The 14,582-nt window shown below is 44.8% G+C and overlaps 1 protein-coding gene across 9 annotated transcripts in view; it reads left to right on the forward strand.

Moving 5' to 3' along the window:
- ATP6V1H (ATPase H+ transporting V1 subunit H) overlaps window positions 1-14,582 on the forward strand; it is a 128,992-nt gene that overhangs the window by 34,251 nt on the left and 80,159 nt on the right. For 7 of the 9 annotated variants that reach the window (XR_002642475.2, XR_002642476.2, XR_016388566.1 and 4 more), the window contains exons 2-5: window positions 677-820; window positions 6,212-6,314; window positions 7,703-7,792; window positions 12,226-12,339. Coding sequence is in view for 6 of the 9 variants with exons in the window: in XM_089899159.1 (XP_089755285.1) it covers window positions 717-820; window positions 6,212-6,314; window positions 7,703-7,792; window positions 12,226-12,339 (411 nt within the window). In the remaining 3 variants the exon portion in view is untranslated. Of the gene's footprint in view, window positions 1-676; window positions 821-6,211; window positions 6,315-6,334; window positions 6,407-7,702; window positions 7,793-12,225; window positions 12,340-14,582 lie in introns of those variants that run through there. The other 2 variants (XM_022556847.2, XM_089899160.1) reach the window with 2 other exon arrangements.

The raw sequence follows: 14,582 nt of genomic DNA on the forward strand, positions 1-14,582 counted from the left end.
ATTGTAGGATCATATTATCAGACCAGTCTCTCATTGTTGGCTGAGCCTAAACTGTAATCTTTATTTGTTTCAAAAAATTCTCCCAAGATTGACTTCGAAGCTGCTATAAATTTTGATTGAAAAAAGAAAGCTCTGTTTTCTAAGATACTGCATTCCCACTTCGGGTGTTTTAATTTGAGTAAATAATGTTAGAAAGGACATGTAGGTTTTTCATATGCCACTTTAAAATGAGGCTTAGTAAATGTAAATAAAATAATTGGTCCTATCTGTACTCTGCAGGTTCTTATTTTTTCTCTGTCAGAAGAGGAAAATTGATCTCAACTGTATACATTTAAAATACTTTCCTATTTTGTATGCCTATTCTAAGCGTGGTTTCTTAATTCAATATCTTACATGGTTACTTTAAAAATCTTACTGCGATATTGGTGCCAATAATTAGAAAACCTTACGTGGAAAAGTAAAAACCTATAGAGAACGCTTCTATGGAACAGTGCATAACGGGACAAGATTTGAGATATAATGGCATAAGTATTTAATATTTAGGATATTTAGTATTTGAGTTGAATGCTTGTAGAGATTAAGGTGATAATGATGCTATTGCTAATCATCATAGTAGTAGTTGTTAAAAAAACAAACACACCTTGTATTCTGGTTTTCCCTTGCATCAAAATTGAAGGTCCGCAGAAAAACATTCAAGATCATAAATTTAGACCAAGATGGACATCCGGGGCGCCGTGGATGCAGCCGTTCCAACCAACATCATTGCTGCCAAGGCTGCAGAAGTTCGTGCCAACAAAGTGAACTGGCAGTCCTACCTTCAGTAAGTGCTGCTTTGCTGTGAATCATGGGTAATCATGTGCCTTTGCTTCAGACTTTTTCATGGTCATGCTTCTGTGAGAGAAATACCGGAAAAATACCAATAAATGTGGAAGAAAACACTTCCTCCTTAGAAGAACTAGCTGTCACAGGGAGACAGCTTAGTGTGACGGAAACAGCTTGGGGCTCTGGTTGGGAGGCAGCAGTGGCCACAGCACTTCTGAGCTTCTCTGCCTGGAAAGTGGTACTGTTTGGATGAATAGGAAGCACAGGAGGAGCGCTCGGGCCCTGGAGGGAGGAAGAGGATGACTGGCAGAGCCTGCCCGGCTCCCCCCCGCCCCGTACGCCTTGGTGATCAGCGTGGGGACGGGTGGTGTTGCAGAAGGGCTCAGGCAACTAGCAAAGAGCAGGCGATTGAGTTTCAAGACTTGAGTTTGAATTCTGGTTCTTGTGTCTACTAGTTTGCTGATCTTCGGCAAATCCCTTAACTCCTCTGAGGTTCACTAAAGTAAATGTGAAATGGGGATACATATCCCATGGGAGCGTTGCTGAAATCGTGTGTTTAAAGCATTAGCACAGTTGAATACACGCACTGGTGAGTTGAATACATTCAATAAATTTTAGTTCTTTCCCCTCCTTGTGTGTGTTAAGATTTAGCATGTGGGTGTTGTGTACTTATCTTAAAGTGAGTGTTCATTTATCCTTGATCATACTTTCTCATGTTGACTTTACTTCATATCTGTTTATTTTGGTATATTCATAACGGTGAGTTATTAAGGAAATTCAGTTAAGATTTGCATGCATACTTTGAAAAACAAATTGGGAAAGCTTTAGTTTTATATTTAGCAGTTTGCTTTGTTCTAAGAGGTATATGCAGTGTACAAAAATGATCCCATTTATTTCTGTTAATTTAGTTACTCCTCACACATTTAATAACCACCTGCCAAGTTTGAGGCATTATTTCCAGACTTTGGGGCTACAAAAAAGTAAACTCGTAATCTAATAAGGAAGTCAGATATATAAACTGATCATTTGGAGATCAGTTGACCATATGTTTAGGGGTCTATTTCTGGGCCCTAGGAACACAGTTTTAAATTCACTGTTGGAGGAATTAGAAATAACTGATAGTTCTATGCAGGAGTTAGATAATCACATTTGCCTTTTGGTTGGGTTGTTCTTCCCTCAGTGTAGAGGGTAGATTTGTGGATAGTAAGCCTGGAGCTAGGGACAGGTTAGAGCAGTATTCGGGTTGTGGGAATGGCTAGAATTGGAGAGACTGGAGAAAATCTTAGTGATCAGTTTGATGTATGAGGGTGAAAAAGTATCTAGGATGAGTTCTGGTTTCCCGGTCTAAGGGAGTGGACCATGGTGAGGCCACAGATTCAAGGGCAGGAGCGAGAGGGACTTTCTGATGTTTCCTCTGGTCATCTGTATCTGTGTAATTGTTTACGTCCCCTGTGAAATGAGGGTTTTGAGCTCTGTTTCCTAATCTTAGTCCAGAGTGTGTTTAGACTAGAAGACAAGGAGTTTCATGTTTATAAAGCCCGACTGTTTATAACCTAAATAGAATAATATTGAACTTGATCATAAAGCACTGGCTGACGGGCAGGCATTCCCTCGCATTGGCATTTGGAACGTTCGTCGTTACAGGGAGATTTTTAATTGCTTTCTCTGCTGTTCCTCCTGTTCCATGGCCTCCCCACTACATAAGTCATAGTCTCCCTTTCTTCCTACTTCTGTCCTTTATTCTGTTGTCCAGCTCGTGGGTTTCCTTTATAGAAGCCATCTACTCTGTGCGTCTGTACACAGATGCTCCCCACGTGTCAGCCGTGTGCCTCTGTTGAGCTGGCTGTGGGGACACTAGTGGGAGTGAGATGTCCTCCCCCCAGCCCCAGAGCGCTCACAGCTTGTTGGGGGCTGGACGGGACCCGTGAGTTATCAGTGAATCTGATGCCACATTGTTTTCTGATAGAGTAAAACCAATGGGAGAATCGCCCAGTGTCAAAGGCCAGTATCTCTCACACATTAACATGTTACTATGGAAGTCCTGTGCCTTAAAGTGTATTTACATGTGATTAAACTTCTTAATCATTCAGGTAGGCAGTCCATAAACGAATGGGCGTGGCTATTCCGGTCAAACTGGAATCCAGTAAAACTGTCCTGAGGATGCGAGAGTTAGAATAGTGTCCTTCCTCCCGAGTTTAAAGTTCAATGGGGAGGCAAACCTTTAACTGAAAAATTAAATAATGCGTTGTGGTGAGCATTAAAATGGAGACATATGTCAAGTTTTCCCAGATAACAAAAGGAGGGAGTGACTCATCACCCAGCAGCACTGGGGACGTCCTCAGGGAGCACGTGAAGATTCCTGTGGGAGTCACGGGCAGAGGGGCTGGAGCTGCCGAGTGGGAAGGAGCCTCCGGGCGGGGACTGGAGACTCAGAAGGACGGCGCAGGGCTCGGGGAGCTTCAGGTCGGCTGGTGGAGCCCCGCCCAGGCTGCTGCAGGCCAGAGTGTGGCACCCACACGTGCCAGCTCTGTAGGCCAGACACCTAGGAGTCGTCTCCTCTCTTCTTGTCCCCGACAGTCCACATCCCGTCCAGGCCCAGGTCCGCACATCCAGGCCCCGTCCCCAGTCTGACCGCCTCTCTCCAGGTGCCCTGCTGCTGCCTGGCGCAGGCTGCCCGCGTCTCACACGTGCCCGCGGGTCCTGGCCGGGGGTCTCTGCTGGCACTGTTCCCCGGAGGTACAGTTTTAACAGGGCAGTGAGAGTCATTTCAGACAATGTGGGTCAGACCCACACGGACCTGCTGTGTAGCACAGGGAACTATGCTCCATATTTTGTAGTAACCTGTAAGGGAAAAGAAGCTGAAAAAGAATCTCTTTCTCTCTTTCTCTCTCTATATAGATAGATAGATAGATAGAGATTTTATTCTCTCTCTATATATATATATAGATTTAGATTTTATATATATATCTGAGTCACTTTGCTGTACACGTGAAACTAACATGACATTGTAAATCAACTCTGCTTCAACTAAGAAACAGTGCAGGTCAGATCGTGCCCCGGTGCCCCCAGCCCTGCAGCTGCTCTGCGTTCCTGCTCTTTCCCACACAGCCAGCTCCCTGCTGCCCCCGCGTCCTTGGACTCGCACTTCTGTCTGTGGAAGTTCCTCCTGGATCACTTGGTTCATTAACTCCCTTCATTCAGGTGTCTGTGCAGGTGACCTCAGGAAGGTCTTCTCTAATCCAGCTAAAATATGTCCTTTCCTCCCTACCTAGCTTTAGTTTTTTGTTTAATAAACTTTTAGAATCCTGGCATTATGATATGTGTGTGTATATTTTTTTAAAAAGTATGTGCTTTTGTGCTTGTGTATTTTCTGCTCTGGAATGTGAGCTCACGGAGGGAGGGATGTCTAGTTCATTGCTGTGTGGCCTGTTCGTTACGGTGTCTGGCACATAGCTGGCTGGCAGCTAGTACTGGCTGATTAGATCATGAGTGAGCAGAGGACTTGGAGGGGTGCCGTGGAGACGAGCTTTTGGGAAAAGAAGTAACGTACTTGGTAAGTCACATATTGTTTCATGGTAATTTCATAGCAATTCTGTGAAATAAGTTTTCTATCCTCATTTTATTTATTTATTTATTTTTTTGCGGTACACGGGCCTCTCACTGCTGTGGCCTCTCCTGTTGCGGAGCACAGGCTCCGTACGCGCAGGCTCAGCGGCCATGGCTCACGGGTCCAGCCGCTCCGCGGCATGTGGGATCTTCGCAGACCGGGGCTCGAACCCGTGTCCCCGGCATGGGCAGGCGGACTCTCAACCACTGTGCCACCAGGGAAGCCCTATCCTCATTTTAAAGATAAGTAGACAGCTGCTTACGTAGGTTAAGTAACATGGACGTGCTCATATAGGTTTTAATGAGTCACTGAAGAAGTTTTTGTTGAAAGCCTCTGCCTAGGTGCTAGGTAGAACCGCCTTTCAAATTCACAGTCTGACCAAATGAAAGGAGTAAAACAGTCGGGGGGGGGTGTTTGACAAAGCTGCCTGGCAGCGTAGGTCAGGGGGCTGTGGAGGAGGGTTGGATTGGAAGCAGGAAACCCGCTGGACCGGGGCCATCGGGCTGAGCCACCCCAGCGGCGGGGAAGTGGGGAGGAGAGTGATGTCAGGGGGAAGAATTGTGAGGACGGGGCCCGACCAGACTTGGCTCATCACAGAAGGGGCCGGAGTCCATGGCCTCTTAGATTGTGGGACTGTCAGAGGAAGATTACAGGTGAAATAATTTAAAAACAGAAAGCAAAAAAAGGTTCCTTGGGACAAATGCAAGGAAGTTAGACTTCAGAAGGAATGGCTTGCCAAGTAAAAATACAAAAGAAAGCTGCAGAATTTCCAGATTACCGAGTATAACCTTCATAGTACACTTTCTCAGTGGTAGAAAAACTGCATCTCTTTCCTGTGATTATCCTATTTAAAAAGGTATGGCATGCTTTTACATGTCAGCATAGCCAAATTTGGGGGTCAAATTGTTTGGGAGCTAGGGAGTTCAGGTTTATGAAAAAAGACTTCATTTATTTTGGGACTGGAACCAGGCAGGTGGACGTCATTATCTTGGTCTAGTCTGGGGTGCAGAGTGCGTTTTCTCCTGACCAACTGTGATAGGTGAAGTGCTTAGTCTTAATGGAAGCAGGGCACAGTGTCTGTTTTTGCTTCCATCGTCCCATCAGCCTGGCTGGGGGATAGAGTGTGTGTGGGGTATATATTCGTGACCTCAGTTCTGCCCCTGTAAGATGTGGAGTGCCTGTGGCATATGTGTGATCTGTGAGTGGGGCTGGGAGAGGTCGGCCTGGAGTTCAGATCACAAGTTAGCACTGCGGAGTGGGGAAGAAGATGGAGTGCGGGCTGATTGCTGGGAGGATGGGGGTGTTTTCAGAGAGGGTTTGGTCACATTTTTCTGGGTCTGAAAGGAAAGAATATGCTGGAGGACATGATTGCAGAAAGTTGTATACAGGGGTTTTGCCTTGATAACTTAGATGGCCAAGTAAATTGGCTTGGGACGGAGATAGGCTGAGACTTGGATAAGGCCCAGAGGTGGCATTTTAGTGAGTGTTTCCTGTGGACCAGGCCCTGTGCTAACCACCTCATGTGAATTATTTCATCCTCAATTCCGCCCCTTAAAGGCATGTGGTTCTTGTTCCCATTTTGCAGGTAAATTAGCTCCGGTCAGGGCCTGGGAGGCCCATGAGTAGTAGGTGGTGCGGCTGGACTCAGACGGCAGGGCTGTGGGACACCAGGGTCTGGTGTCAGCCCTCGCAGAGAGAGGAGAGACGCAGGGCATCCTGTATCACTTGGTCCCAGTGGCTCTTCAACTCTTGCGGAACGAAAACCTTGTTCTTTCTTTCTAGGGGGCAGATGATTTCTTCCGAAGACTGCGAATTCATTAAAAGATTTGAGAAGAAAAGAAGTCCTGAGGAGAAGCAGGAGGTGCTTCAGACTGAAGGCAGTCAGGTGATCCGTTCAGATATTAGACCATGAACACTGCCCCGTGTCATTAGACATTCTAGAAGTTTTCTCGATGACCTTGTGATAGTCCACTGTAGGTAGGCATCATAATTTAACTAAAGACTCTTTTTTTTTTTTTTTTGCGGTACGCGGGCCTCTCACTGTTGTGGCCTCTCCCGTTGCGGAGCACAGGCTCCGGACGCGCAGGCTCAGCGGCCATGGCTCACGGGCCCAGCTGCTCCGCGGCATGCGGGATCTTCCCGGACCGGGGCACGAACCCGTGTCCCCTGCATCGGCAGGCGGACGCTCAACCACTGCGCCACCAGGGAAGCCCAAGACTCTTTTTTATTGGAAGACATTTGAGGGATCTCTAGTTTTCTTTGTTAATTTTGGAAAAAATGTCCTATTGAGTATGTTTATTCCTCCATCCTTTTCTGCATTTCTGAAAAATTTTTTCGAATTAGAATAGATTCCTAGCATGGAAATTACTGTTTCAGAGTATACAGTATTTTCAAAGTTGCTTAACTTTTCTGTTTTTTAAGCAGTTTTTTTTCTACTTTGTATTCTCACTAGAATAACATCTAACTCCGCTGTCCATCAGATTTTCTGATACGGTGCCGTGATTGGCCGAAGGAGCCCGTATACGATTCAGCCTGATTCTCACAACAATCCTGGGAAATTTGGGAGGAAACATTATCGTGGGTGCCAGTTTTGTTGAATTCTAGAGAGTCTGTGACATAGGTGTTAAATCATAGGATGGAGACTGGTCAGAGCCTTCTGATTCCAGCGCCTGTACTGAATTCCTGTACTTGTGCTGCTCTGGTACTCTGTTTCCTAGTAAAAGCAAAATAACCCCCAAAACCAAAAACACAAACAAACCCCAAAACGAATGATAATATTAGATTTGTCTACGTAACTTAGTCTTTACGGTATCAAGAGTTGATAGTGGTGAGGTCTATTTAAAAATAGTAAACTTTTTTTTTTTTTTTTGCGGTACGCGGGCCTCTCACTGCTGTGGCCTCTCCCGTTGCGGAGCACAGGCTCCGGACGCGCAGGCTCAGCGGCCATGGCTCACGGGCCCAGCTGCTCCGCGGCATGTGGGATCTTCCCGGACTGGGCACGAACTCGTGTCCCCTGCATCGGCAGGCGGACTCTCAACCACTGTGCCACCAGGGAAGCCCAAAAATTTGGACGTCACTAGAAATTATTAAAAAACTGATGCAAGCCCTAGTCTGGTCCTCCCATACTTCATCACAGTATTTGTAAAAGGCAGGCATTTTCTATAACTGCATCCTAACTTAGGCAAGAGAAATAATATTTTAATGAAATTCCATTAAAATGTTGTGTTTGCACATTTGAAAACAGTGGTTAACGTTCATTTCATTTTTTTCTAGTGTGCTAAGACATTTATAAATCTGATGACTCACATCTCCAAAGAGCAGACAGTTCAGTACATACTCACCATGGTTGATGACACGCTGCAGGTGGGTGGGTGTGTTCTTCACCTGACACGTTTGGTCCTCACCTTTTTGTGCTCTCCCAGTAACAGCACTTCTATAAGCTTTCACCTAGAGCACTGGTTCCCTTCCAGAGTGTGATAGTATATTTTTCTTCATTGTGTGAGTTGTAATTTGCTAATGGTGGTAAAGATGGGACTGCCCACACACTGGCTATTGTGTTGTTTTTAGGATGTCGGGGAATCCGTCTTTCTTTCTTCTGTATTCCCTCAGAGTTCTGTGTTGGACAACAGCAGTGCTCGGTGCATCCCTTGAGGCTTTCCGGATGCTCTGCCTACTCACAGATGATGTGGCTCTTTTCTTTCAGTCATTCAGCAGATTTCAGCGCCCTGTGTCCCGGGCCAGGGCCAGGCCCTGGGGGTTTAGTGCTGACTGTAGTCAAGATGCTTGCCCTCAAAAGCATGGTGTTTTTGGAGAGCATTTTGGCTATCATCTGAGACTTCTCCAGTGATGTGAAGTTTCTGTTTACTGCTTTGTTGTCCGTAAACACAGAGGGCCTCCCTTATTCACAATATTGTTTTTTTTGTTTTTTTGTTTTTTTTGTGGTACGCGGGCGTCTCACTGCTGTGGCCTCTCCCGTTGCGGAGCACAGGCTCCAGACGCGCAGGCTCAGCGGCCATGGCTCATGGGCCTAGCCGCTCCGTGGCATGTGGGATCTTCCCTTACTGGGGCACGAACCTGCGTCCCTTGCATCGGCAGACGGACTCCCAACCGCTGCACCACCAGGGAAGCCCCCACAATATTGTATTTTATACTCGAGTGTAATCTAGGTTTAGATTGTTGGTATTGAGAGCAGTCTTTCTGAAACAGGCCAACTGGCTGCAAAATCCAAGGCCTGTCTGCACGTCTCAGGGAAAAGAGTCTTGAAGACTCAAGAGTCTCCCTGTCTCTTGAAGAAAAGAGTCAGTCTGGCTGCTTGGAGGGCGTCCGTCTGTCATTTTACAAGGAAGAGCATTTATCGCTGGCCTACTGTGTGCAGCCACTGGGCGAACTGTTCCCGAGGACCCGGAGGTTAGGAGGAAGGGTGCTGCCCATCTAGGGGCCATCGTATCACTTACAGGGATGTTGTGATTTAATCATCTCAGGATGGCTGTCCAGCCTGGACTGATGCAAGCCCGTCTGAGAATGATCTCCATCTTTCTTGGCACTTTTTCCTTTAGGAAAGTAAGGTCAGGATAAATGGGGAGTGTTGTGGTCTGCCTTGGTAACCCTTGTTACTATGATTGGACTAGAATGAGGAGGCCGTGAGCTGGCCTGCAGACCCTGGTGTTACTGATATGTACACACCCACCCACCCACACTCACACATGCACAAATTCCCTCGATTTTTATACACATTTACAAACCCGTAAATTTACAAACCTGTAAAAAAAAAAAACCGTGAGTTCACACAGAGCATCTCCAGTTTGTGCCCTCCACTGCCCCGCCCCCGAGTTCATGCCAGCCCCCCGTTCCATGCTGGATTGTCTTCTTTGCCGGCGAGTGGGCACAGTCATCTCGTCCTCTGTTACTCACTTGTTCCACCCGTGATACAGAGGAAGTCGGCTCAGATTTGCTGACCCGCATACCCGAAAAAAAGCCCTTTGCCTGGAGTTCAGTATTTGTCTGCAGTACTTTGTCTTTAAACGAGGTTGTGTAGAGTATTGTGTTCAGGTTTGTTTTAGTGTGGTTATATTATTTTTCCAGAAATAGCTTCATTTATTTTGGTTTGTAATCTACTTCAGTTTTTTTCCTCATCCCTGTTGGTTTTTACTATTTTTTATTATGTAAAACGTTTACATGCTTCCAGAAGTCAAAACTATACAGAAAGGTGTGTCCCCAGTCCCCCTTGCCCACAGTCCCACCCACCTCTTGTAGGTCATAATGTCATAGACTTCTGTTTGTCCTTCCTGTTTTTCTTATTGCATACAGGTACACATGTATTTTCTTATTTCCCTCTCTTTCTTACACAGAAATGCATACTAGACGTAGTCTGTTGTATTTTGTTTGTTTCACTTAACAGTATGCCAGAAATCATTCCATTTCAGTTCAATCTCCCATATTTATTTTGACAGCTAGAGGGGACATTAGTAGATATACCATATTTTACTTAATCGGCCTCTGATGTAATAGCCATTGAGGTTGCTTCAGGTACACATATATTGGGTTTAATAAAGTTTTATTTTTCAAAATGGGCAGTTGGTGGGACCACTCATGCATCTTCCCAGCAGCTGGGGCATCTCCACCTCTGGTGTTTCTCGTGTAAGTTACTTGAGCTGTTTTAAAAGCCATCACTAGGTCTTTTCCTGTGGAGCTCCTGATGGGCTGGCCTGGCCAGGGAAGCATGAATCTTCCCGTCTCTCAGAGGCGACAGCTGGGGTTGCGAACTTCCTACTGAGTTGGCCGCGTGTGGCCTTGTTACGAAGACCAGGTTCCTGAGCCTGTCCCGAATTCTGCCTTTGGACCACTTCTTCTTTTTGGCTTTGCCCTTAGATCGTTCTCCGGGTCTTTGTCCTTAGTGGCCGACTTTCTGGCATCTTTCTCTTTGGGGGCATCTCAAGCTTGGAGGGTAGCTGCTACCACTGAGGCCTCGCTAAGATGTCGGGCAAAAAGCAGTTACGGTATTTTGTAATTAGAAATAATGAAGATGATAACCTTATGCAAATGTATTTTCCTATTGTTGGGAGTGTACCTCATGGTAAATCCTTAGAAGTGGGATTTCTGGATAAAAGAGAACCACGTATGCAGTTTTGTTAAGATATTGCCAAATATTCCATTTTGTATTCCCACCAACGTGTGAGAATGCCTGTTTCCCTACAGCTTTGCCAACAGAAGGCACTGTCAGGTTTTTACATTTTTGCCAATCAAGGCGGTGTCCGAAGTAGGACATCTTCAAGTGTATAGTTTCATTTGTTCTTGTTGACCTGTGTTAATGAAAGATCTGTGGAGAGATTTAGACGTAGGTAGCTGCCATTATCCTTAGCTACTGATCAAACGTATCCTGACGATTGATTTTATTGGTAAAATTTTGGTTACGTTGAGAAATTTGCGCACACTTTTACCACGTGAGTCTGTGTGCCACTTAAAGAATATTGTTACACATTTCCAATCCAGTCTTTTTATTCTTAACACATCTGAATGGAATACTTTGGGGGAAGAATTGCTTGTTTTTCCTCACGTGTTTAGTTTTTAGCACATAATTTTGAAGATTAAAATGTTTTCTGTGCTCGCATATTAGTATCAGTTGCTCAGTGCCTCTGAGAGGGCTTTATCCTTATTCTGTTAAAGATGTGGATTTGGGTGCTTGGAGCGGCAGTGGCTGGAGGTGCGTTTTTAAGCGGGAATCAAATCCATGAAGGACTTGTTGAGGAAGATGGGTTTTAACCTTAGTTAAACGTGTGACAGTTTCTGCTCTTTCTGTGTGTAGGGGACTTTGTTAATTTACATGTACAATGAGAATTACAATTTTAGCTTTGAAAATAGTCCACCAGTGGAGCTAATGAAGACCTACCTGAACTTCGAGTTCTTTGATGAACTCGTTATCATAACTATTTCAGTTGTCAGTCTAGACTATAACGATTTGTTACTTAAAGAGATAGTAGTCTACTTCTCAAATAGGTAACTGCTAGCACAGACCAAAGTTAAAACCACTGTATTTAAAAAGATTTAAATGTTGATCTGAGAGCTAAAATTATTGTTTATGTGGTTATTTGTGCTGTTTACCAAATATTGCTACTTAACCACCGTGTTCACTTAGTGAACCAGATGGTGGATTTCGGCCAGCGATAGGCAGAGAAAATTTCGGTGACAGGTAGAGTTTGCATGGTTTCAACTAAGAAGTAATTGTTCCTCTGATCTACCTGCTGGTATGCTATGCTGTTTTTTGCTGTCGTTATGTGCCCCGATTTTCCTGTCACAGTGTGTAAGGGTAACCCAGACGTCCGAGGTTTCTCTGATGCCCTGTTTCCCTGGCCTGTCTGTGAGTAGCTTGAAGTGCTTCCTGCTGGTCCTCCCACTGAGAGCTGAATTGGGATCTCCCTGCCCTTCCCGATTTTGTTTGTGTGGAAGGAGGGTGGAGGTGTCCAGACAGCACTGAGGGGCAGGCTGAGGAGAGATGTAACTCGGGTGCTACACCTGCGGGGGGGTCTGTTATCGTGGCTCACCTGATTTAAACTAATCATAATAATTAAAGGTGATTTTACTGAAAACTATCTCCCCCTGCCCCCATCGTCACCCCCTGCCCCATTGTAATAATAACAGGGAGACAAATCTCATACCGACTGGAAAGAGAAAACATGGATTGAGGGGACATAAAATGAAAGGCTGAGAAGCAGTGTATAATCGTTACATTCTTTAGGAAAATGCATTCTGATCAGTGATGTTTATTTCTTTCCGGTTTTTTTTTTCTTTCTCTATTTTAGGAAAATCACCAGCGCGTTAGCATTTTCTTTGACTATGCTAAACGTAGCAAGAACACTGCCTGGTCCTACTTTCTGCCCATGTTGAATCGCCAGGATCTCTTTACTGTTCATATGGTAAGTTTTGAATTGGTCACATTTCTGATTCAGGGAAGAAATGCACCCGGGCCGGTTGTGACTTGGTAACGTCCCAGTACCCAGAGGAGTGACTGCTCTGACGTTGACTTTTCAAAGCAGCGCTTCCTTACTGGATGTTAGTAATGTGGGGTGTTGGAAGGTCAGAGGAGGCAGGGTTGCTTTGACACAGTTCAAGTTTATAGAGCATTTGATGAGCTTATTGAGATAAAAGCCTTTGGTAGGGCTTCCCTGGTGGCGCAGTGGTTACGAACCTCCTGCCAGTGCAGGGGACATGGGTTCGAGCCCTAGTCCAGGAAGATCCCACATGCTGCGGAGCAGCTAAGCCCATGCGCCACAAGTACTGAGCCTATGCTCTAGAGCCCGCAAGCCACAACTACTGAAGCCCGCGTGCCTAGAGCCCGTGCTCCGCAACAAGAGAAGCCACTGCAATGAGAAGCTCGCGCACCTCAACGAAGAGTATAGCCCCTGCTCACTGCAACTAGAGAAAGCCCGCACACAGCAATGAAGACCCAACGCAGCCATAAACAAACAAACAACAAACAAACAAATAAATAAAAATTTAAAAATAAAGTCTGTGGTAAATTCACATGTGCAAACAGCTTTAGGTGGTCTGTGACAGAACTGCATTTTACTATAGAAATTAAATTTTGCTTTGAAGCAGCTGTTGTGTTTAATTTTTAATTAAGTAGTTAATTAATTGCTTTTTAATATCATAGATACACTCCTGTTTTAAACTTAGCCTGAAAGGCTGTCTTTTGAAGTGTTGACACTGAGCAGAAGGTCTGAGACGACGATCAGAGAATCAGTCCTTGTACAGGCCTTTTCTGTTCCTAGCGTATTGTGGGCTGCAGGGGGCGCTCCTGAGGCTGCATTTCATAGATGTCTGCATTTTCGCAGCAAGATCCACTGTCAGTGAAACAGTTTTGAGCACACGCTTTCTCTTTCTCTCCATATATATCTATATTCATTTATGTACTAGTATGTTCATATATTGTATGAAACATTCGTAAAAAGAAAAAGGATGACCCATGAAATAAACTATTTTAAAGAGTACTTTAAAAAAAAACAGTAATATATTTTCTTCTTTCAAATTGTGTAGAGGCTTGTTTTCACTGTCTGGAAACATGATTTAAACATTTTCCTAATTTTGATGGTCTTATAATAAAATTGACAAATGTGTTAAAGGCCAAATACACATTTAGGGTAAGATTCGTCGTTATTCCTGGTGTAGCCAAGTCTGTGTCTCCATTTCTTTATCATTCCGGTTACTTTTGGCTAATCTTTCACATTTTGAGGGTCAGGTGCTCATTGGTTTACCCCGTGCTGATGAAGAGCTTGTGCTCGGAGAGGAAACGCCAGGCCTCGTGTTCCTCTGTCTTTGCCCCTTAGCTTGTGCGCACACTGCTGATCATCTATTAAATTTCCAATTTCCTTACAGGGATCCTTTCGTGTCACTTATCTGTTTTGTGACAGGTCAGTTTAAGTTAGATAGCGTGTCTGTGAACTCACTTAGCGAGGCACGTGAAGACGACCTCATGTCACTGCAAAGCGAGGGCGTCGGGGTGCTGGGCTCTGCCCCCCCTCCCCCGTGGTGCAGGCTCCCGAATATGCCACGACACACGCTGCCCTCTGTCACCTCGCTCGCTGTGTGCAAGTCTGGGAGCAGACCTCAGTGTATTTTTGGCTTAGCTAATCAGCCTTCACGGTCTCTACTAGGATTAACTCTTGCTGAATGATGAGAGCTTTGAAACACTAACTCGCTTATAGAAAGAACTCAAAGAATATTTATTAAATTGGGTTTGCGGGTGGAGAAGTAGTATTTTATACTGCTTTTCCCCCCTCCCCTTGGCATATCTATATCTATATATTTCCAGATTTATTGGGGTGTAATTGACAAAATTATAAGATATTTAAAGTGTACAACATGATGATTTGATAAAATACACTTATACTGCCTATTTAATAAAAAAATTCGTGATGCATTTTTTTAACATCTTTATTGGAGTATAATTGCTTTACAATGGTGTTAGTTTCTGCTGTATAACAGAGTGAATCAGCTATACGTATACATATATCCCCATACCTCCTCCCTCTTGCATCTCCCTCCCACCCTCCCTTCGTGATTCATTTTATAGCTTGAAGAAAATTGAGAAGTTTTTGAGTGAGGAGAAAAGGGTGTTTGCTTCTACTGAGAGAGATGACTGTCAATACCCAGGATATAT

This window comes from Delphinapterus leucas, chromosome 17, assembly GCF_059928025.1.
Source record: "Delphinapterus leucas isolate spDelLeu-1000000601 "Yukka" chromosome 17, BTC_Dleu_Yukka2, whole genome shotgun sequence".
Classification (NCBI taxonomy): domain Eukaryota; kingdom Metazoa; phylum Chordata; class Mammalia; order Artiodactyla; family Monodontidae; genus Delphinapterus; species Delphinapterus leucas.